The sequence below is a fragment of the Rattus rattus genome, chromosome 10 (genome assembly GCF_011064425.1).
Source record: "Rattus rattus isolate New Zealand chromosome 10, Rrattus_CSIRO_v1, whole genome shotgun sequence".
In the NCBI taxonomy this organism is placed as follows: domain Eukaryota; kingdom Metazoa; phylum Chordata; class Mammalia; order Rodentia; family Muridae; genus Rattus; species Rattus rattus.
The window spans coordinates 61,048,654-61,073,150 of NC_046163.1; the positions used below are offsets into that span (position 1 = coordinate 61,048,654).

Sequence of the window (24,497 nt, forward strand, 5' to 3'; positions counted from 1 at the left end):
AGAGCTTCTCTTTTTTTGTGATTTGTGACCCCCACCTGGAGCTGCTAGGAACTCCTGATTAACCAAGTCCTCCAGCAGCAAGTTCCACAGGAGACCACCTCATTTCCCATTGTCTCTACCACAGGTCTCCAGGGCGGACATACTGGAGGCCCTTGACAAACATTTGAGTGGATAAGTGTCTCGTCACCGCTAAGCCTTTCCTGGTGGGCATTATGCTTCTATCAGAGTGTCTGTGCCACTGCCATGGCGAATTTCAGTCTCTCCTCTCTGACTCAAGCCCTGAAGACCATCCCCTGGCCATTCCTTTTCCTACTCTGACCCATTACATTTGTGAGAAATGGAAGTGGACAGCTCTCTCGGGTGAACCCTTTTCGGTTTGCTCTCTGTCTCTTTAAAAAAGTAACAGAGATATCAAGGCAAAAGGAGAAGTCTGGGTTCATCATTTGGCCCATTGTTCTGGGGCTGATGGCGAGGGAGTGCACCAACCAGGGAGCACACCAGTGGTGAGGGGCACACCACACAGGGAGCACACCAGTGGTGAGGGGCACACCACACAGGGAGCACAGCAGTGGTGTAGGAGGCTGCTTGCCTCCAAGCATAAGGGCAGCAAAAGAGAACAAGGGTCCACATCCCAGTATAACCCTCATGGTCATGGTCTGGGGGACTTCCTCCCACTGGGTTCCAAGAGGTCCCACCAGCTCCCTGTAGTGTCACAAGGTAGTGACCAAGCCATCCACACATACATCTTGAGAGACACTTATCCAAGCAGCAGTACACTCCTGGGCCTCCATCTTCTTCCTTTATGACCCAAGGTGGAAATTGCCCCACCTCCTGCCAAAGCCACTCCTCTGGTCCTGCTGCTGACTCCTCCCCAAGCTATGGTCCTAGTCTGTAGTCTCCATGTTGATGACTCTCCCATCTGGCTTCCTCTCACAGGACACAGGTGCTGCGTGACCTCTGCTCTCCAGGACACTTGGTACTCCAGAGCACTTCCGACCAGCAGGGTCTTCTGCAGGAGGAGAATGCTCTGTCCGCAGCTGTCCCTTAAGAAGGCCACTAGCCACCTGTGACTATAGTGTACAAAATGCAGCTAGCGGGACTGAGGAAATGGACTTTGAGTTTTAAATAATTACAATCAGATTAGGCATCTGTGGATCGTAGAACTCAAAAATGTGAGCTCTGGGAGAACTATTTCTTTAAATACACTAGCATAAATTAAAGCTTTACTGTCTCCTGGCTATGCAAACCCTGGGCAAGAAATTCGAACTCTTTAAATTGGCTGATTGTTGTCATCTAAAAGTTCCACTCTAATTGTAGAGGGAATGAGGTGGTTCTGAATGAGAGGACTCAGAATTACACTTGCTCAGTGTAGGACCCTAGCTAGCTTCAGTGCTTACTGTGACTGTCACCCTCACAATCCACACCTTCACTTTACCTGATCCACACCTATTGTCTTCTCTAATTTCTAGTCAAGACGCTTGAATGGCCAGCAAAAATGGCTTAGCGAGTTTTGACTTGCATTTTCAATCTGAAATATATTAGACTAGAATAAGAAATATGTACTTCCCATGTGGTAGAGGTGGGTGTTGATTTGTTAATTTTTTGCTTCTATATGGGTGCACTGTATGCCAGAGGGCAAAGTAAAGTACAAGTTTCTTACCGTGGGTTACATTTTAAAAGTCCTGTTTCTCTCAAATTATCTGTTTAGGTCAAGTTTGCATATGACTAGTTGGGTCAATACTATTTCAGAGTTGAAATCTTCTGCCAGTCTTCACCTTGATTTTTTTTTTACCTCTATTACCTTTTTTATTGTAGCAATCTTTAATAAATTATTTATTTTTTTCTCCATTTTTATTAAATTGGGTATTTCTTATTTACATTACAATTGTTATTCCCTCTCCAGGTTTCCAGGCAAACATCCCCCTAATGGCTGCCCCTCCCCTTCTATATGGGTATTCCCCTCCCCATCCTCCCCCCATTACCACCCTCCCCCCAACAATCCTGAACTGGGGGTTCAGTCTTGGCAGGACCAAGGGCTTCCCCTTCCACTGGTTCCCTTACTAGGCTATTCATTGCTACCTATGAGGTCAGAGTCCAGGGTCAGTCCATGTATAGTTTTTGGGTAGTGGCTTAGTCCCTGGAAGCTCTGGTTGATTGGCATTGTTCATATGGGGTCTTGAGCCCCTTCAAGCTCTTCCAGTCCTTTCTCTGATTCCTTCAACGGTGGTCCTGTTCTCAGTTCAGTGGTTTGCACCTGGCATTTGCCTATGTATTTGTCATATTCTGGCTGTGTCTCTCAGGAGACATCTACATCCGGTTCCTGTCAGCCTGCATTTCTTTGCTTCATCCATCTTATCTAGTTTGGTGGCTGTATATGTATGGGCCACATGTTTGGCAGGCTCTGAATGGGTGTTCCTTCAGTCTCTGTTCTAAACTTTGCCTCCCTATCCCCTGCCAAGGGTATTCTTGTTCCCCTTTTAAAGAAGGAGTGAAGCATCCGCATTTTGGTCATCCTTCTTGAGTTTCATGTGTTCTGGGCATCTAGGGTAATTTGAGCATTTGGGCTAATATCCACTTATCAATGAGTGCATACCATGTGTGTTTTTCTGTGATTGGGTTACCTCACTCAGGATGATACTTTCCAGTTCCATCCATTTGCCTATGAATTTCATAAAGTCATTGTTTTGATAGCTGAATAATATTCCATTGTGTAGATGTATCACATTTTCTCTATCCATTTCTCTGTTGAAGGGCACCTGGGTTTTTCCAGCTTCTGGCTATTATAAATAAGGCTGCTATGAACATAGTGGAGCATGTGTCTTTGTTATATGTTGGGGCATCTTTTTGGGATATGCCCAAGAGAGGTATAGCTGGATCCTCAGGCAGTTCAATGTCCAATTTTCTGAGGAACCTCCAGACTGATTTCCAGAATGGTTGTACCAGTCTGCAATCCCACCAACAATGGAGAAATGTTCCTCTTTCTCTACATCCTGACCAGCATCTGCTGTCGCCGGAGTTTTTGATCTTAGCCATTCTGATTGGTGTGAGGTGGAATCTCAGGGTTGTTTTGATTTGCATTTCCTTTATGACTAAAGATGTTGAACATTTCTTTAGGTGCTTCTCGGCCATTTGGCATTCCTCAGCTGTGAATTCTTTAACTCTGAACCCCATTTTTAATAGGGTTATTTGTCTCCCTGCAGTCTAACTTCATGAGTTCTTTGTATATTTTGAATAGAGCCCTCTATCAGTTGTAGGATTGGGAAAGATCTTTTCCCAATTTGTTGGTTACCATTTTGTCCTAACAACACTGTCCTTTGCCTTTCAGACAGTAGTTTTATGAGATCCCATTTGTCGATTCTTGATCTTAGAGCATAAGCCATTGATGTTTTGTTCAGGAAATTTTCTACAGTGTCTATGTGTTTGAGATGCTTCTCCACTTTTTCTTCTATTAGTTTGAGTGTATCTGGTTTGATGTGGAGGTCCTTGATCCACTTGGACTTAAGCTTTGTGCAGGGTGATAAGCATGGGTTGATCTGCATTCTTCTACATGCTGACCTCCAGTTGAATCAGTACCATTTGCTGAAAATGCTATCTTTTTTCCATTGGATGGTTTTGGCTCCTTTGTCAAAAATGAAGTGACCATAGGTGTGTGGGTTCATTTCTGGGTCTTCAATTCTATTCCTCTGGTCTATCTGTCTGTCTCTGTACCAATACCATGCAGTTTTTTTTTATCACTATTGCTCTGTAATACTGCTTAAGTTCAGGGATAGTGATTCCCCCGGAAGTCCTTTTATTGTTGAGGATAGTTTTAGGTATCCTGGGATTTTTGTTATTCCAGATGAATTTGCAAATTGTTCTGTCTAACTCTCAGAAGAATTGGATTGAAATTTTGATGGGGATTGCATTGAATCTGTAGACCACTTTTGGTAAAATGGCCATTTTTACTATATTAATCCTGCCAATCCATGAGCATGGGAGACCTTTCCATCTTCTGAGATCTTCTTCGATTACTTTCTTCAGAGGTTTGAACTTCTTATCAGACAGATCTTTCACTTGCTTGGTTCACTTGCTTGCTTGCTAGGTATTTTATATTATTTGGGACTATTATGAAGGGTGTCATTTCCCTAATTTCTTTTTCGGCTTGTTTCTCTTTGTGTAGAGGAAGGCTACTGATTTGAGTTAATTTTATACCCAACTACTTTGCTGAAGGTGTTTATCAGGTTTACTAGTTCTCTGGTGGGACTTTTGGGATCACTTAAATATACTATCATATCATCTGCAAATAGTGATATTTGACGTCTTCCTTTCCAATCTGTATCCCTTTGATCTCCTTTTGTTGTCTGATTGCTCTGGCTAGGACTTTGAGAACTATATTGAATAAGTAGGGAGAGAGTAGGCAGCCTTGTCTAGTCTCTATTTTAGTGGGATTGCTTCTAGTTTCTCTCCATTTAGTTTAGTATTAGCTACTGGTTTGCTGTATATGGCTTTTACTATGTTTAGGTATGGGCCTTGAATTCCTGTTCTTTCCAGGACTTTTATCATGAAGGGGTGTTGAATTTTGTCAAATGCTTTCTCAGCATCTAATGAAATGATCATGTGGTTTTTACCTTTCAGTTTGTTTATATAGTGGATTACATTGATGATTTTCCGTATATTAAACCATCCCTGCCTCCCTGGGATGAAGCCTACTTGATCATGATGGATTGTTTTGATGTGCTCTTGGATTCGGTTTGCCAGAATTTTATTGAGTATTTTTGCGTCGATATTCATAAGGGAAATTGGTCTGAAGTTCTCTTTCTTTGTTGTGTCTTTGTGTGGTTTAGGTATAAGAGTAATTGTTGCTTCATAGAAGGAATTCTGTAGTGCTCCATCTGTTTCAATTTTGTGGAATAGTTTGGATAGTATTGGTATGAGGTCTTCTATGAATGTCTGATAGAATTCTGCACTGAACCCATCTGGACCTGGGCTCTTTTTGGTTGGGAGACTTTAATGGCTGCTTCTATTTCTTTAGGAGTTATGGGGTTGTTTAAATGGTTTATCTGTTCCTGATTTAACTTCAGTACCTGGTATCTCTCTAGGAAATTGTCCATTTCCTCCAGATTTTCAATTTTTGTTGAATATAGGCTTTTGTAATAGGATCTGATGATTTTTTGAATTTCCTCTGATTCTGTAGTTATGTCTCCCTTTTCATTTCTGATTTTGTTAATTTGGATACACTCTCTGTGCCCTCTCGTTAGTCTGGCTAAGGGTTTATCTATCTTGTTGATTCTCTCAGAGAACCAGCTTTTTGTTTATCTTTGTATAGTCCTTTGTTTCAGAGCTGGTTAATTTCAGCTCTGGGTTTGATTATTTCCTGCCTTCTACTCTTCCTGGGTGTATTTACTTCTTTTTGTTCTAGAGCTTTTAGGTGTGCTGTCAAGCTGCTGGTATATGCTCTCTCCTGGCTTTTTATTCATGTCTTTTGAATAAAGTTCAAATCCCCCTTGGTGGCTGCACTGGCTGGTTTTGTGTGTCGACTTGACACAAGCTGGAGTTATCACAGAGAAAGCAGCCTCCCTTGAGGAAATGCCTCCATGAGACCCAGCTGTAAGACATTTTCTCAATTAGTGATCAAGGTGGGAGGGCCCAGCCCATTGTGAGTGGTGCAGTTCTTGGTCTGATAGTCCTGGGTTCTATGAGAAATCAGACTGAGCAAGGCGGGGGAAGCAAGCCAGTAAGTAACATCCCTCCATGGCCTCTGCATCAGCTCCTGCTTCCTGACCTGCTTGAGTTCTAGTCCTGACTTCCTTTGTTGATGAACAGCAGTGTGGAAGTGTGAGCTGAATAAACCCTTTCCTCTTCAACTTGCTTCTTGGTCATGACGTTTTTGTGCAGGAATAGAAACCCTGACTAAGACAGTGGCCCAAGCACTCACCTATGGCCCTACGCACACACACTCTGTCCAGGTACAATGAACTCTCCGTAATTCCCCAAGTATACCTTGACATGTACTATGTCTTACACTGTTGTGATCCTCATAGAATTAAATTTCTCCCTTGAGACTGAAGTTTCACAATATAAAGTCCATGGCAAAATTCCGTTCCAGTACGGCATACAACGGTTATGAAGATTCACTTCCGTGCCCTTCCATTCTGGTCCCACATGAAGAGGGAGAAGACAGAGCTAAGGAGCACGGATTAGCTCTCTTGGGCTTCTAGCTGCTTTGTTACCTTTTCAGAGTGGAAATAAAAACGGTCGGCTTCCTTAAGACCTGACTGTGCCTCTGTGAAGACGTCCATTCATCCAGTGAGGTCATATAAGCATTTATCAGCACCATCCAAAGCCCGTTGGTGAATACAAAGACCAAGAGGTCATCCTTGCTCTTTGTCATCTTGTGTATGCCTTCTGATACATGGTAGCATCGTCAAAAGAAAGAAAGTAAGCTCCCAGGAAACTTCTCCACTAGGAGAAATCACTTCTGGGTTGCAGGGATGGAGACTGGGGATAAACTACATTGCCCACCTCCTGCCACTTAAGTGCAAACTCTAGATGAATAGGGACTTTTTCATTTGATCAATTCTGTACTTTTCACACTTAGAACAGGACCTGGGATATAGGTTATACCACTTGATGCCTGTTTATTCATCGAAATGTGTTGGGGGTGGGGTGCGGCGAACAAAAAATTCCATACCTTAAAAAAAAAGTGGTCCGGGTTTTTCACTGTGAGATTCTGGAAGGCTGGGTTGATGCCTCTGTGTTTCTGTGGGCTTGGTTGGGGCTGAGCATCCCCCGGATGGATTTATGTGTGGCTGAGCATCATCTAGGCACTGCTAAATGCCAAGTAAGTGTTAAGAAGTTCCAAGTGGAGGTTTTGGTCCATTTTACACTCTCCCTTGACATCTTAAAGAAAATGCTCTTGCCATATTGGCAATGGCTTTAGAGGGAAGAATCTAAGAAACCAAGAGAGAAAAGCAGGGTGATTAAAAAAACCAAACCAAACCACAAGCTCACACAAAAGGAAAAGGTCAGGAAAACAACATTTTAATGTAATTAGCCACCCCCGGGAGCGCATCTGAAAGCATTGACTCACCTTTACCTGTAGCCAACTGAGATGGAAAATTTGACCAGAGGTGGTGACCACGTTAAAATGGCTCATTAGCGGCACCTGTTTGATTTTCTCCAAGGACAAAACATTGCTGTAGAGAAGCCAAAGTTTAATGTTATTAAAAATATTTACCCAATTCCAAATTCAATAAAAAGATGAAGGTCCAGGCATTATTTCTGCGGCTGGTCTCCTTCCCCCACCCACGGTGGTGATTAAATTTAACTGACTGAAATGATATTCTAAGCATGAGATATTTATGCCAGGCCCTGAAGCGGCAGCCATCTTTGCACACTGAAATTACCCAAGGCCTGTTTTAGCGAGATGCCTGTCCATTAAACACGGTGCTGTGTACAGAATTGGTTGCTAAGAAAAGAATCAAAGGCAAGAGAACATCATAGCCCTCAAGGGGCTTTCCATGTAAGCGTGTATGTGTGTGCATGTGAATGGGGACGCCGTGTGAGTGCAGATTTATTTAAGCCTGATAGTTGTCCTTTTCTGCATGCAGAACAATTGCCCTACACTACATTTCCCAGTTTCCTTTGCATATCAGCAAGACCATGTGACTAGATGGCCACTGTAACATCATCCTGGCTAATAGAATGTGCACAGAATGGATGTGGCCCTCATACACCTTGCTCTCCTTTCTCATGGGCTGATGTTAAAAAGTGTGTGTGTGTGTGTGTGTGTGTGTGTGTGTGTGAATATATGTGAAAGGAATATATGTGTAAATTAATTATGTACTGTTAATATGTCACCCAGGTTTGAGCCTCTGGTGAAAAGCTACTAGTCATCATTTTCTTCCCCTTCCTCCTCTTCCTTCCCTTCTTTCCCTTCCTCTTCCTCTTCCTCTTCCTCTTCCTCTTCCTCTTCCTCCTCCTCCTCCTCCTCCTCCTCCTCCTCCTCCTCCTCCTCCTCCCTCCTCCTCCTCTCTTCTTCTTCTTCTTCTTCTTCTTCTTCTTCTTCTAAACTTTATTGAGGCTCCATTCCCCAACCATGTTATGTTCTGTGCTATCATATGAAGTCACTGTAGACTTTCCCCGATCACCCTAATATGAGACACCAATCAAAGGTGATCCCTGTGCTTTAAGCCATTCTAAACAATTCATATTAACCAATCCACAGAAGGCCTGTGATGTGGGACTTCAGCCATGGAGCCTTACAGCTCCACCTTCGGTTACTCTATCCCAGGCACAATCACTCATGTGGTCCTACCTGGAAGGAGCAATTAAGTAACAAAGAATTTTGCCTCTCAGCTACAAAGTGATACTGTGGCATATTTCACCAGCATTTCATTTCTTTTCTTTTCTTTCTTTCTTTCTTTCTTTCTTTCTTTCTTTCTTTCTTTCTTCCTTCCTTCCTTCCTTTCTTTTTATTAATCATTTCATTCCTTTACACCTGGAATGATAGCCCACTTCCCAGTTACCCCTCCACCAACCGCCCATCCCACATCTGCCCTCCTCCCTCCCTTTTGCCTATATGAGGGTGCTCCCCCACCCACCCACACTCTCCTGCCCCACCACTTCAGCATTCCCCTATGCTGGAGGACCAAACCTCCCGGGGACCAAGGGCCTCCCTTCCCATGGTCAGGCAAGGCCATCCTCTGCTACATATATATCTGGAGCCATGGATCGCTCCAGGTACACTCCTTGGTTGATGGTCTAGTTGATGGGAGCACTGGGTGGTCAGGCCAGCCTGTGTTGTTCTTCCTATGGGCTTGCAGTCCCCCTCTGCTCCTGCAGTCCTTCTGCCAGCTCCCCTCCCAGGTTCCCTGAGCTCAGTCTGATGGCTGGCTTCAAGCATCCACATCTGCATTGGTCAGTTGCTGGCCGGACCTCCCAAGAAGCTGCCACACCAAGTTCCTGTCAGCAAGCACCATTTGACCACAGCAACGGTGCTGGGTTTGGATATTTCACCATCGTTGAGTCTTAAATGAGCCAGAAAACAAAAGGCATGGCTAAGCCATAAACGGCTTGCATTCTTAGAGGTAGACGGTGGACATTTGTTTTCCCTGCATCTGCACCAGACATCTGTCCACACATGTATCTATGGTCTGCAGCAGCACATCAGGGACTTCTTCAATTAGCCTTCTGCAAATTACCAGTGACCTTGAGCACCTTTCCATGGGTCTGTGAGCCAATCAGGGAGTGAGCCAATCGGGAAGCGGGGATCAGGGAGCTCTCTGAAGTGTGTCTACTCCTTCCTTGTCTTGTATCTTCATCTTCAGACCAAAGCTAAGCTTGCCTGCATGCTTTTCCCTGTTCCTCTTGGCAGGGCTCTAGGTGTGTCTCAAACATTGCGTCCACTGTGTCGTTTGACATTTCCCTGCTTGCGTTGAAAACTCTATCTTTGGTCTCTTCCTAACCTGTCCTACCCAGTGGCTGTTAGGCTGTTCCATCTGCCCAGGAAACTTGTTGAACCCTTTGATTTTCCTCAAATTCACACAGACACACAGATGTCTGTACTCACATAATAGATCGAGCTCACCTCTAGGATCCTGTTCCAAGGCACCCCCTCATGTGTCCTTTCCAATCTTAGCTTTCACCAATTTATTTGTTGATTCATTTCTTTATTTTTTATTAGATATATTTCTTTTTTATTTTCTTTTTTTCGGAACTGAGGACTGAACCCAGGGCCTTGTGCTTGCGAGGCAAGTGCTCTACCACTGAGCTAAATCCCCAACCCCTAGATATATTTCTTTACTTACATTTCGAATGTTATTCCCTTTCCCAGTTTCCTGTCCATAAGCCCCCCTCCTTTCCCCCTCCCCCATACGGGTACTCCCCCCATCCATCTCCCTTACTGCCTCCCCATATTCCCCTGCACTAGGGGTCCAACCTTGGCAGGACCAAGGGCTTCCCCTTCCACTGGTGCCCCAACAAGGCTGTTCTCTGCTACATATGCAGTTGGAGCCCTGGGTCAGTCCATGTATAGTCTTTCGATAGTGGCTTAGTCCCTGGAAGCTCTGGTTGGTTGGCATTGTTGTTCTTATGGGGTTGCAAGCTCCTTCAATTCTGAATCCACTCTCTAATTCCACCCAGGGGGTCCCGTTCCTGTTGATTCATTTTTTAACCTTCCTGTAGACTATAAACTTGTTGGACACTGCATGTTTTTGTGGTCTCTGCACGTGGCATGATAACTGAAACACGTCCTGGGTCAACCCAGTAAGTATACTTTGTATGGATAGAGGAGGTAGGGATGGTGTGAGCCTGAATGAGCTGTGTTAATCCATTTCTGCAGCCCCGGAAACTTGCCTGTTCACAGATTGGGTGGATAGACCACAAGCCTTGGAAGCTTCTAGATCTTCACAAAACAAGGCATTCAGTGCAATCCTGGGCTTGTACTTTGTGTGTTCCAGGATCAGTAACTTGACTGTGCATTTTCCTGACACTCATGATTCAAGAAACTAGCGGAGAAGAAAAAAGAGCACTACCTGGCTTCAGTCTTTACAGTGTTTTCCTCAGAGTCCATAGTTAGAAATTTAACCCCCAAGTGGCACAATGTGCAAAGCAGAATTGGCTAGGAGTTGTCTGGGGTCCATCTCCACGAGCACAAACTGATGCTGCTCTGGGAGTGGGTCAGTTCTGATAACAGGATGCAGGTCAGTCCTTTTCGGTGTTGTCAGTCTCTGCACTCCCCCCCCCCACTTTGTGTATTTCTTTCTGGCCACATGATATCCTCTGCCACACTACAATGTAGCAAGAAGACCCTTGACTGAAGCAGTTCTTGATTTTGAACTACCAAGTCTCCAGGACATGAGCCAAGAAATTTTCCATTATTTATAAACTACCAGGCTGTGGCATTTAGATATAGCAGCAGAAATCAGAGGATGAGCTTCCCTACCATTTCATGACTACTTCTGTCTCTGCCTAATACCTCAGGAAGTCTTTACAATGAGTCAGGAAACTTTCGACTTTTTCTGTAGCTGGTAGTGAACTCCTGTATGGGTGAGGAAGGCAGAGGAAGTAAGTTCCCCTCATTTGGTAGGAAGAAAGTCCTGCTGTCTCCTGCACGCCATCTCTCCTTTCTGGAGAAAGTGTATATCCAATTATATCCAAGATGACTTGTTTTTTGAGATTCCAGTGCCTCAGAATATGACTATTTTTGGAGACAAGGCCTTTAAAGAGGCAATTAGTCTAAACGAGGCCATTAGAATTGTCTCAGGCACCAGAGGAATGCCCACATGAACACACAGGAGGAGACTGTCAGCTGTACCCATGCCAGCATTTTCACTTGGATACCCGGCCCCTGGAACTGGGACAGATTGAATTCCTGTTGTATAAGCCACTGAATGCTGGGTATTTTATGGAAGCCATGGAAAAAATAAAGCATAATACAGGAAACCGACACAATGCGGTGCTGAGCCACCCTCCCAAAGCGTCACCACGTGAGTTGGAATGACTCACTGAGGAGCGAGTCCAGGGTGACCAAGGACCCCCTTTCTCCAACAAACTCTGGATCTGGGTGGGCAATAGGGCATCAGCTAGCTCTGGTTTGACCACAAGCTAGCAAGGAGCCTGGAAACTGTCACATAAAGGGAAGTGGCTACATAAAACCCTCAGAAGGCAAAGGAACCTGATGCTACCTCCAATTGGGCTGAAACGCCCAATTTACTAAATGGAAGCATTTAGTAAAATTTACATTTGCGAGATTTTTGCCCGCATTCATGCCTAGTGCTTGTGGAGATCAGAAGAGGGCAAGGGCATCAGATCCGCTGGGACTGGAGTCACAGATGGTTGTGCGCCACCATGTTAGGGGCTGGGAATTGAACCTGCATCATCCAAAGAACAGTAAGTGCTCTTAACCACTGAGTGAGTCATTCTTGCCAGCCCTTGAAAGTATGTCTTAAAGGAGAATCTGACTTTGTGTGGGCCCAGAAAGGAGAGGCAACGTTTCAGGAAGGGTAGATCTTCGTTCTGTTATAGCTTTGTCAACTTAACATAAAGCGGACATACCTGAGAAAAGGGAAACTCAACTGAAAAATCATTTCCATGCGGCCTTGTCTGTGGGAACTTTTTCTTGAGTGCTGATTAAAGAAAGAAGGGCCCAGACCATTGTGTGTGTGTGCATGTGCATGCGTGCATGCCTGCATGTGTGCCTGTGTGCATGTGTTTGCATGTGTGTGTACATGTATGTATGTGTGTATGTGTGTGGGCATGTGCATACATGTGCAGGCATGTGTGCATGTGTGTGTGCATGTGTGTATGTATGTGTGCACATGCGTGCATGCATGTGTGTGTGTGTGTGTGTGATTCCTGGGCAGACAGGCCTGAGCTGTAATACAAAAGTCTGCCGAACAACCCATGGGAAGTAAAGCTGGTAAGCAAGCATCGTTCTCCATGGCCCTCGCTGCAGTTTCTGCCTTGGCTTTCCTTAATGGTGGACTGTAACTTGTAACCCAAGTTAAAATCTTTCCCTCCCCAGGTTTTTGGGTTTTTTTGTTTTTTTTGTTTTTGTCAGTGTTTTATCACAATAATAGCAAAAACCAAAGTAGAACAGCCCCACACAAGGAAGGCTTTTCTGAATGCTACTGGCAACTACTACAGGCTTCCTCAGGTACTAGATGAGGCTACGTGACCTTGTTCTCAAATAATTTAATTTTTGTGGTACTAGGGGGGAAGCCCTGAGCCTCACACAAGAGCTAGGCAAGCGGTCTACTACTGAGATGCAGCCCCAGTTGGACACCACTGTGTCAGAAAGAAGATTTAAACATAGATCCCACGTTTGGGCCAGACGGACTTGGATGTTCCTGTTGGCCTTGGCATAAACCGACTGTTGCGGCTAAGGGGCAGATTTCAAATATATTTGTCACATGGTCAACAGTTTTGTGCCCTGTGGATCTGACAGCTATTTTAAAATGGTAGATATTTTACCGAGAATGAACCAGAATAAATATTCAATTTGCAGCGAACAATCTTAGGACCTTGGAAACACAGAAAAATGCCCAAGTAATGCTTTGGGGCCTCAAAGTACTCGCTCTAGCAGGAATGCATTTGTGATAGCCAAAAATGTTAAACTTACTCTGTGCAAAACTGACATCTCAATTTTACAAATCGGGAAAAAAAAACCCAACAACATTGGACTAGATTTATCTACTAAAAGCTAATTTCTCCTGCAAGAATTTGTTAAAATTACTAGCAGTAAGAGCCAACACGGTAAAAGCTGTAATTTCCCAACTACCTTCAGTATATGAGATTTTGAGAGAGTCGCTAGAAGGACGAGATGATTTGGTGGCTGTATCAGAAACACGGTTTTTCATAGCCACAAATTGCTACAGAATAATGGAGTGCCAGTGGTTCAAAAAATACTGCCTGCTGGCACTACCTCATTAAGGCACACCCCTTAATCACCGTGGACCCTCGGAGCCCAGCCCAGACCGCAGAGGGAGGCCCAGCTTGCTGGGGAACAGCAAATGTTGGGAGAACAGAGCTAGCAGCTGGCTGAACTTAAGACACCAGGAAGGGTCCGCTGACAGGGGAACTTTCTTTCCTGGGGACCCCTGATCCTTTCGGGTTCTTACCCACAAGAAATAAGCCTCCCCTTCCCGTGATGCCCAGCTTTCCGCATTGGCACCCATCATCTCACCACCCGGTCACTTGCCTCCCTGGGGGAGAGCCTCTCTAGAGAAAGCTCCTAAAGATGCGTGCATCTCCAAGGCATGCCAAGAGGGGAAATGCCGACGGTGCAAGGGACAAGAGATACAGAGAGACCCAGCCTCCTCCAGCTGTCCACTGGGCTCTAGGGGAAGCGCAGACGCTGTGGAGATGCTGAGGTCAACAAGAACTTGAGGTTTTAGCAGCAAGGGTCGTGCTTACTCTGACCCATTCAAGTTAACCCCGTCATCGGAGATGATCCTGGGTGGGATCACCCTGTCCACCTCCACCTTCGAGGTCGCAGCCTCTGATGGCACGCACGGGGCAAGGGCTCCAGAGGCCACTGGTGAAGGACCGCGGTGCAGACCTGCGGTGTGTGCGCGTGCGTGTGCCTGGGTATGTGTGCGTGCATATGCGTACGCGCGTGTGTGAATGCGTGTGCGTGTGTGCCGCCGCCTGGCGACTCGAGCCCGACAGGTGCAGGCGCGCCGGCTTCCCATTGGCCGCGGCGTCGTCCTCCGCCCACGCCATCCCCTTACCCTCACTACCGGCGCTGGCTGGGACTCGCCGAGGCGCGTGCAGGCCCGCGCGCCCCTGCCCTTGCCGCGCGCGCCTGGGCCTCGTCCCTTCCTCCCCTTCTCCGCGCCGCCGCGCGTCCCCGAGCTCAGGTAGCGGGCGCGCGGGCGCCTCGCCGGGGGCGCGCAGCCCGGCAGCCGTGGCCCTCGTCACCCCCGCCCCCGGCCGCTCGGGGGAGCCCGGGGAGGGAGCGCGCGGCGGGACGGGCGGAGGCGATGTAGCCCGGCAGCCGCCGAGGCTTCCGTCTCGCTCGCTCGCTCCTCTGTCTTGCTCGCTCGTTCGCTCGCTCGCTCGCGCAGCGGCGGCAGCAGAGGTCGCGCACAGATGCGGGTTAGACTGGCGGGGGGAGGAGGCGGAGGAGGGAAGGAAGCTGCATGCATGAGACCCACAGGTAAGAGCCGGAGCCCGGAAGGGGCTTGCCTGCCCCGGGGAGGCGTGCGCAGGCCGGGCTGGGCGAGTTGGCTCCTGGCTCAGCTCCCCTAAGGGAGGAATTTTTAAAATAAAAATAACAGCTCAGGTTTCATAAGGGACTGGGGCAATAGGACCCTCCCAATCCTTGGAAAAGCAGAGAAGTATCCAGGGGCAGCAGGGTGCACATTGTGAGATTCCTCAGAGTGAAATGTACAGGCCCGGGGAAAAGTGTTTTCTCAGCCGCCTGATGCTAGAAGGCTTTAGACTTTACTGTCATGGTCAGAACCGCTGAATCCCGGGGACCAGCACACAGCCAGTGTGCACTAACCCCTGTCCTCTCTCCCCTCCTCCATCCCTCCCGCACGCGCAGTATCCCATGGTGGCTGCTACTCTCTGGACCCTGCATGGGGGTGGCAGGGAGAATCTCGCAGTGGGAAAGGGGGCGGGGGCTACGCAGGGGCGAACCGGGATGGGATGGAGCCTGCAAAGCCCAGGCACCGGGTCCCCAGGGCGGAGGAGGGAAAGCTTGGCCCCAGAGCCTGGTTAACCCGGGGTATTGTCGTGTTCCGCTCCTGGTTGCAGACTCTTGCAAGCTGGATGCCCTCTGTGGATGAAAGATGTATCATGGAATGAACCCGAGCAATGGAGATGGATTTCTAGAGCAGCAGCTGCAGCAACAGCAGCCTCAGTCCCCCCAGAGACTCTTGGCCGTGATCCTGTGGTTTCAACTGGCGCTGTGCTTTGGCCCTGCGCAGCTCACCGGTGGTGAGTGGACCCCCGCTGTGTTGGGGGAGCATTGGACAGCTCAGCGGGGAGAGGAGCCTGTGCTGACAGGACAGCACTGAGCCTCCTGCATACATGCAGACTTTAGGGGTGCCTGAGAAATAGAGTCCCTGTGTCCCAGCAAAACCCCTGGAGTTCACAGAAAATTGTGTGGAACCGGTGTAGGTTCGCACACCCACTGGCAGCCCGGTTGGGCTTTTCTGAAGGAAGGACAAAAAGCCTGGTGCATTTTCCCATTTTGGCCCAGAGGAAAAAAGAGGATTAGAGGAATGGGGGGGAAGGGGGGCAGTATGTTTGTGGTCCTTCGCCCCTTGATCTTTGCCCTCTGCAGACAGGTCAGGTTTGGGCGTCTGGATTTGAACATTAGAATAAACCGCCTTTAAGAATGTGAAGGGTCTGAAAACATGGTCAGACTAGTTGAAGGACGGGTTTATTTGAAAGTTAACTTTCTCTTTCTTGGAGGTGGTGTGCTGAGGCATGTTGGTGGCTGTTGGGGGTGGGGAAGGGTGGTAGAGCTTTCCTTCAGGTTATGTTTCTGGAAGATTGCATAGCGAGGTCTGATTTACAGGAGGGATTAAGTCAAGTGCTCTCCTATGAAGTAGAAGTTCCGAAATCAAATTGATAGCCCCAGTCCCTGTAGGCGGCTAATCTATAACATACTTGATTCCAAGAGAGAGGGCTATCTCTTGGTTGTGGTCGAGGAAGACAGATGGAGTTCCTGTCAGAATTCCTCCCGCCTAAGTCTCTCCCTTTCTCCCTTGCACACCACCGTCCATCATTCTTGCCTGTTCCAGATCCTCCTTCAGACATTGCTGATGTGGGCACGTGAAGGACGCGTTTGCGTTCCCGTAGCGGATGCCTAAGTAAATTGTCATTCTATATTGCTTGGTGTAAATGAACCACGTCCATGTTGGAAAATCTTGCTGTTTCAGAGACATTGAAGGTGAAGACCAGGGGCAAATAAGTGAGCTTGAATTTAGCAAAGCTGAGGGAGGAGAGTGATAACATGGGCCTTAGCACAGAGCAGTCAGTGATTCAGGCCTTCCACAGGGCAGCCTGACGACGCCTAGGGTGTGAAAGTGTTTATAGCAGTGTGCAAGGAGTCAGAATTACAGAGGAAACTTACTTTCGCCTTGGGTGGAAAGGGTGGGTGGTTGTGTTTACTTTTTTTTTTTTTTTTACCCAAGGAGTAACTTTGTGTGCTGTTACTACGGTTTTTACTAGAAGCCTCTCCGAGGCAGATATCCTCTTCACAGAGGACAAGGTCAACTGTGGGTCCAGACCGTGTCTTTGTGGCCTGCCAGAACTCTTCCCCTCTCTGGATACTAACTCATGAGCCGTTGGGAGTCAGTATGCAGGCCACCACTGAACTGGCCTGGGTCTTTTCCTCATAGCCTGCCTTTCAGTTCTAGCAGCCAGCCCTTCTCACCACATCCACATGCTTTTCCATCTTCTGGCACAGGTCTTCCATGTAGATGACAGACGAGCTAATTGGAGTCCATCTACCTGAGTCTCCGCCATTATTATAGAGACTGTGGGGTCTGAGCATACGCTGGATTTAAGGGCTACGCTCTCGGTTTCATCCATTACTGCTTTTCCGGCTTTCTCGGCTTAGTTTCCCAAGACCCTCCGGACTCACCAGTCACCTTTGCAGTCCGCACAGTTTGTACAGCGGTGTCTCTATTCCTTCCCAGAGCCTTGAAAGCAGAGGGAGTAAGGGTTCCCTGCAGCCCTTCACTGTCAGAACCCTTTCCTTTGACGGGTCATCTGCTGCAGAATGGCTGGCCACCAGCCTGATGCCAGCTTCAGTTCTTTTTTAGCTGACGCTGATGCCCAGAGGAGTACTTAGTCCAGGATTTCTGCATGAACCCACAGTTTGGGCAGGAAAGAATGGCGGGGGACATCCCAAGGCAGGTTTAGTTTCTTAGAAAAGGAATCTATGGACTCTCCAGGTTGACAGTAAAGGCAGATTTACCTTTACCTCAGACCTTTGCTCTTAAAAGTTCCATATGTGTGCAAAAAACCTGGGACCTTGCTAAAAGGTAGACCCCGGTTCCATTAGCTTTGGGAGGTCCCTGAGTGTCTGGATTTCTGTGTCCTTTATTAACTTTATTTATGTGCATGTGTGAGCATGTGCCACGTTTGTGCTAGTTCCCTAGGAGACCAGAAGAGAGCATTGGGTTCCCTGAAGCTTGAGGTTCATACAGGCAGCAATGAGCTGCCCCGTATGGGTGCTGGGATCCGAACTCTGGTCCTCTAGAAGACTGTCAGGTGCTCTTAACTTTGGAACCATCGCTTCGGCACCAAGGGTCTGTATTCAATAAGCTCATAGGTAAAGCCTTTGCCGCTGGTACAAAGACCACAGTTTGATTAGTGATGCTTTAGACCAATGTATTCCTTAGAATTAGTTGCTTCTACCTCCAGACTTCCTGACCTCCTTCTCAATTACCAGATGCAAATGGCCTGCTAAGGAGCAGAAGTCTCACCCTGGTGTCTAATCTGTAGGTGAAACTCGGCTGAAATCAGCCCTCGGAGAGAGAGCGCTTTCCTTTTTTAACCCGCAAAAGGTGCATATTTAATAGTCCCTGTTCTGAAATGTGGATTTTCATTTTTGATTGCTTTCAGAGGAAAAAAGCACACCACAATAGTGAGGTATAATAGTCAGAGCTAGGAGAGGGGGAGAAATCATGTGCCCAATATAAGTATTACAGAAAAAAGCCTGAACTAGAAAGGGAGAAATTGAGAAAAATGACCAGACAAAAGGCGGGGAGAGAAAAGAACTCCATCAAAACCGAAATGCTTTGTCCTGGGAAGCCAGAGATCCAATTCAACTCGTTGAGCCTTGGAGAGCTTTTATAAGCTGGGCTTAGCTTGTGGTGACTCTGGGTGGCTCTCCCTGGGCTGTCTTTTGTCAGCTTGGAAGAAGGGTCCTCATTTGGAGCCTCTGAGAAGGATTATCCTGAGTGGACTCCTACCAGGCTTATGGGGGGATACAGGGCCCTGCTGTGCCCAAAATTCTCGTGGACCATGTCTCCCTTAAGTTGCTTTTCTCCTTTTGCCTTGGTCTACTCTCACAGAAGCCTCCTGGATTTTGAGGGATGATTAGAGAGGTCCACCCAGATGTACAGGAAGAGGACCTAGACTTTGCCCTAGAAGTTACTTCTGAGAGATGAACTCTTTCTCTTGTTGGAAACTCGGGGTGGGCACTGATACTTGATGACTTTGAGGTTTGGTTGGGGGAAGGGGGCCTTGACTTCCTTATCTATAAAATAAGGAGGATTTTTATAAATCTTAGGGAGTTGGTATCAGGGATGGAAATGCCACAGCCACTTGGTAATTACATGAGGTCATAGCTAAGACAGGGCTCAGCTTTGGGTATCTTTGCTGTTTTCATTCAGTAAACACTGATTCCTTGTACCCTACCTCACACCAAGGCCTGTGACTTACATTGCTCTTTTAAACTAATGGAACCTTATTCTCCCAACGAACAGTTTTAAGGTACAGCCTAAGTGTTATTCTCCCAAGTTTCTCTGATCAGTAAACTCTCCCCTCCCCCGGGTTCCCATGGCTCTAAGAAACAGCCCTTTATCACACATCATAAGCCCACCGAGGGCTTTTTATATTTTAGGCACCAGTGCAGCCTCTGAGCGAAATGGGCAGTTAATTGTTGGCTGAAAACAAGAAGAAGATAATCCCAATTCCTGCCTCACCTCCTAGAAAACAGTCACCGTGGGTGGGGGAGGTATGAAAGGTGAGGCCACATCCAACTGGAGATGATCTAGGGAGGTTGGAGGAGAAGTCAGGAGGGGCTTTAGAGACAGGGTGACACTTGGGGGGGTGTCAGAGATATCATGTACAGAGGTGTGGAGATGGTCACATGCTGGAACTCGGCATGTAGAGGATAGTCTGAGTGCAGAATATATAACCACAGGAGCCCAATAGGCATGCAGGTAGCTTACAGTCTTCTCTCAAGGGTCTGGGGAGCGTCCTGAGTGTCTCCATCAGGTGGTAGCGCCCAGCCGAGAGTCCTGAGCAGGAGTAAGGGCAGGCAGGTTGCGCTTCCCACCTCTTGCTTCTGAGTCAGTGCACCTGAGTTACATACAACTCTTTCTGAATTCAGCCCCACGAGCCGTCCTATGTCAGTGTGCCAGCAAATAGTAGTAAATGCTTCCCAAGCAACCAACTGGCTTGTAGATGTAAGTGAGTGTCTTGTTGGAGCTTTATTGAGAAAACCTTACAGGTGAGGCTCAGTAGAAGCTTTTCCTGCAAAGCTCTCTCTGAAATCCATGATTCGGGCTGAACCTGGTCAACAGAGTCCCAACTCCGCAGACAGCAGCCCCTAGTTCCTCAACAAAGCCCGTGGCGACTTAAGCAGCTGGAAACCCAGTTTATTGGCAGGGTGAAATCTGAAAGTCTCGGGGGTGCAGAAGGATTCCCTGTAACAAGAGTGAATCTCACATGTCACAATGCAGAAGGGAAGAGGCAAGCCCGGGAGACACAGGGTTTCTTTTCTCGGGGAGGGTAATGGTGGTGTAGACAAGGGTCTTGACCCAGTAGGTACTGATGAGATGAAGAGCAGTAGCTTTGCTATTCTGCTCTTGGTGTCTGAAACACATTCCCCAGTGCTTTCAAAGACCTTTAAAGGAGAACACAGGCTCCACATTCTTTACAGGGTGAAGAGAGTTCAAGTCCAGCTTCTGTCCTTACGTGGCCGCATGGCATTGGGCAGGTCGCATAACTTCTCTTCGACTCCATTCTTCCTGTATCACGGACACTATTACAGCAGTTTGTTACGTGGATCTCCATTAACAGTAGTCAGCCCTCTGTGGCCTGAAAATATTAAGCGGAAAAATCTAGAACAAGCAGTAACATGTGAGTGCCATTTTGAGTAGCACAAGGGGGATCTTTCACCAACCTGCCCAATTCCTCCTGCATGGAATAGAAATTATCCTTTTATCCAGTATACAATACAGTAGGATATTGTAAGATAATATCCAGGATATGTGTATCGTAGTGAATTGTTATAAAGGTTCTGTTTTATTGTTTGGTATTGCTAATTCCTTACTATTCCTAACATATAAATTTAACTATCATACACACACACACACACACACACACACACACACACATAGGATAAAATAAAGTATGTGGCATTTGCTACTTTCTATGATTTTAAGCATCCAGTGGGAGTGTTAGAATATCTATTCACAATGAGGGGGACTTTCAGGTATCGCTGGCTTCCAGGTTCTTAACTGCCTTCCCCGTCTCTCCTTTCCACGGTTGTTTCCACGGTTCCTTTCCCTGGAAATGCACATATGAGGGGAATTCAGGTTTCCCTCCCAGGGACACAGACAAATAAACCTTCTCCAGAGTTTAAATGCAAATGACTTGCAGAAAAATTTCTTAACGTAGGTTTTTGGTTCAATTTAGAACTTAGTGTTATTTATTGATTCTGATGAGAAAAGGGACTCTCTCAGGTTACTTCTCTTTATCTTTGCCCGGTTTTGGAAAGCTCGTTCCGTGTTTGATAATTGAGATAACCGCACAGGGTAATGGTACGTCTACGTAGGTCACCCGGATCATAGCCTCTGACCTGAAGGGAAGAGAGGGACAAATGAATAGGCTTCTTAGCTTGTTTACAAACACAGTCACCTCTCACCAAGACACACAGCAACACCCATGGCGGACACATAAGATGCATAGTCTTGTGTGTCTGCTGTAAAACTTAGCTACTTGTTGGTCCATTTTCACAGGAACTGGTCAGCTAACTGTAGACGCTTGAGAAAAGATGGGATGAAATGTTAAAATGGCCAAGTTTTTGAGTGACTGGTAAACATGTCCAAACTGTCAGTGACACTGATGGCAAATGCCTAGCGTGCGCTTTGTGTGCCAGCACCCATTCCCATACCTTAAGTGTGTTACCTCAGTTAATGCCTCACCATACACACCATTATTTATCCTTATGTAATAGAAGAAGAACCTGAGGGATGGTGACATTAGGCTGCTTGTCATTTTCATTATGGCCTTCCTTCTAGTATGCCAGAACACGAGGACTCCGGTCTCCAATACACCTACCCCAGCCATGTTTTATATGGGTAACTAAAAATGTCCCTTTAAGACGAAGTTACCAAGTTGTTTGAAAATTGGCCTTTCCTACCATGGCCTAAGGGAACCCTGGCATTGTGACCAGAAAGGGCCATAGCATACTGGTGAGTCCACAGGCAATGCCACAATCCGGGAGGAAGAGGCTAGGGTGACTGAACCTTGAACTCTGAGTCCATGATGGAAGAGACCCAGAAGCCCTGGGGTCAAAAGAGATGTTCCTTGACCCTCACCCACTCTGGGCAAAAAGATGCCTGGTCCCTGGGACCCCTGCCAGTGCCGTGCACGGTCACCATCTTCTTCTAAAGGTTGTGACAGACTTCTTTGCAGTTGCCATGCGCTTTGGACCAGTGTTAATGATCCCGTAGCTAACGTGGGCTTAGAGTGTTCAAAGCAAGGCGAACAGTTTTTGTATAGATCAGCACCTGTAATTTCCGAATGCACCAGGAGGCGGTTTTGACCGCCTCTCCCATCGTTTACATCTTTATTTACAGACATCTTTAGTGAGGTTGAGCTCTGAGAGTCTACAGATGGTCACATAAAGCTAGATTAAGAGGCAAGGCACAGCCACTCAGACCTGTGATCTGAGCACTGAGGAGGAGAGAGACAGACAGAGGCAACTAGGGCTTTTGAGCCTTGGAGAGCATTTCTGCCCTGAAATGTTAAATCTGGAAGAAGAAGATGTGACGGTCACACTATCTGAGAGTCACTGTGCTTGCTCTCCTGTCCAGGAAGACATGTTGGGTAGATGAACTTGAGACTGAGTTTTGGGGGGAATTTAGCCCAGTTTCCCTTTATCTTTATGAAAACCCACGTCTGAATTGCTCCAAGAGAAGTTACCTGCTCAAGAAGAAAAACAAATAGAAATAATTAAGTGAGTTGCTCACCAATTGGAATTGAAAGTGCATTTTGAAACGGCTTCTTAATTGGGAGTATTGTAATTGCTTTATTAATCTTAAACGAGGTAAATTGGGAACATCAGAGGAGTCAAATGAAAGCAAATTCTTGACATTATTTAGAAGGGGCATTAAACCCGGGAGCACAGCAATGAACAAGCCTCCACATACTCTGCCGTGAAGGCGAGAGGCTCGTGCAGCCCCCACAGGCCAGGCACCTCTGTGACCCTGCCTGTGTGTATGAATGAGTCCCAAGTCTCCAAGGAAGGGGCTTGGGTGCTAAGAAGTAGTAAACTTGGTCAGTGGTCACCTTCATCATTGTCCCCATAAATTGAGCTTCTCAAAGGAGGATTAGGAAGGGTGAGGTTCTTTGGGAAAGAAGGCTGTGCTTGGCTGTCTCGTTTCCTTTTGAAATGGTTGACTTGTATGTCCTGGATCACCACTATGGGAGAAGATCTGGACAAGCGTGGTCATTCACAGACTAACGTACTACAGTCCTTTATTTTATTTTCTTCCGACAGTAACAAAGTACAAAACGACCTCATTTCTTGGGTCTGGTTGCATTGGATAGGGGGTTGGATTGGCTGAGCCTTACGTAAAGGGAAGGTTCTCTGAAGAGAGGCGTGAGATGTGTTTGTAGAGTAGATTTAACGTTGGTGTCCCACAGCATTGTTACAGATCGAGCTAGTTGTTGAATTCAAGTTGTCTGTGGAGAATCTAGAAGTTCCCTGAACTTTAATCTCCTACATGGGGGAGATCCTGGATTTCATCTTTGTTTTGTTTTCTATGAGAGGAAAACAGGATCACTGGTCTTATGGGAATGCCATAGGCCTTCTGTCTCGTGAAAGATTTTCAGTCACCTTTTTGGAGGGTTTCCGTTAACCCTTGGAATCTTAATAAAAGAATCCAACCCAAAGATCCATTTTAAGATAAGAGCTGGGGGTTGGGGGGATGACTCAGTTGGCGAAGTGTTTGCTGTACAGACACAAGGACCTGCATTTATTCAGCTCCCACCAGTCACATAAAAAGCCAGGCCTGGCTAGAGAGGACCCCTGTACCCCAGTGCTGTGGAGGCTGAGACCAGAGGACCTCTGTGACTTGCTGGCCCGCTAGAGCAGCCGTCAGTGAGCTCTGAGTTCAGTAAGGGGCCTTGTCTCCAAAAGTAAGGTGCGCGTGGTGGGGCGGAGAGATGGCTCAGCAGTTAAGAGCATTTATGGTTCTTACAAAGGACCTGGGTTCAGTTCCTGGCATCTGTTTCGTAGCTCACAACTGTCTATAACGCTTGTTCCAGGGGATCTGATGTCTGATGTACCTATCTGCAAACAAAACACTCATACATGTGAGATAAAAATAAACCTTTAAAAACGTAGTAGAGAGATGCAGAGGAAGTTACCCAACTAACACTAGTCCCTGTATGCATATTACAGGCATGTGCACGCCCCATAAATGTACACATATGTGTGTAACACATACACACACACAAACACACACACACACACACACACACACACGTACAAAAGGTTTTGGGAGTAGTAGGAGGCTCTGTAGTATAGTATAACGGCGTGCTCAGTAGCTGATGGAGGCTTCCCATCAATTCAGTTGTCTTGAATTACATTTAAATAGGCAAAAAAAAATCTTTAAGAAACTTCTAGTTTATCTGGTTAAGGTGAATTCAGTTATGAGTTATTTTGTGGCCATTAAATAGTCTTCCCCAGGGTCCACCCACCTCCCGGTTTGCTTTGGATTAGAAGCAGCGATCAGGTCCCTCCCCGCCCCACCATCTTACTTTTCTTGCTACCTTGCAGATGGAAGGCACCTGCTTACCTTTAATATTGACGTGGTGAATATGTTATGGATTCCGGGGGCAAGCGCTGGGGAGACAGACTGCCTTACAGAGGGAAACCAGTCTGTGTTGCTGCTGTTACCACTTGGCAGTGGGGTGGACGGTAACCTGCTCGCAGCCTTGGTTTTATTACCTGTGGAAAGGAAGTCTTTCCCTAGGTGCTGTGAAAACTGGACTGTGTGTGTGGGGGTGTGGGGTGTGGTCATAACTCC

General features: G+C 46.8%; 1 protein-coding gene across 1 annotated transcript in view; it reads left to right on the forward strand.

Moving 5' to 3' along the window:
* The first annotated feature begins 14,443 nt into the window (after positions 1-14,443).
* The window catches only part of Susd4 (sushi domain containing 4), a 124,163-nt gene continuing 114,109 nt past the window's right edge, over positions 14,444-24,497 (forward strand). The window contains exons 1-2 of the mRNA XM_032914980.1: positions 14,444-14,641; positions 15,244-15,426. Of these exons, the coding sequence (XP_032770871.1) occupies positions 15,279-15,426 (148 nt within the window). The 5' untranslated portion in view covers positions 14,444-14,641; positions 15,244-15,278. The remainder of the gene's footprint in view (positions 14,642-15,243; positions 15,427-24,497) is intronic.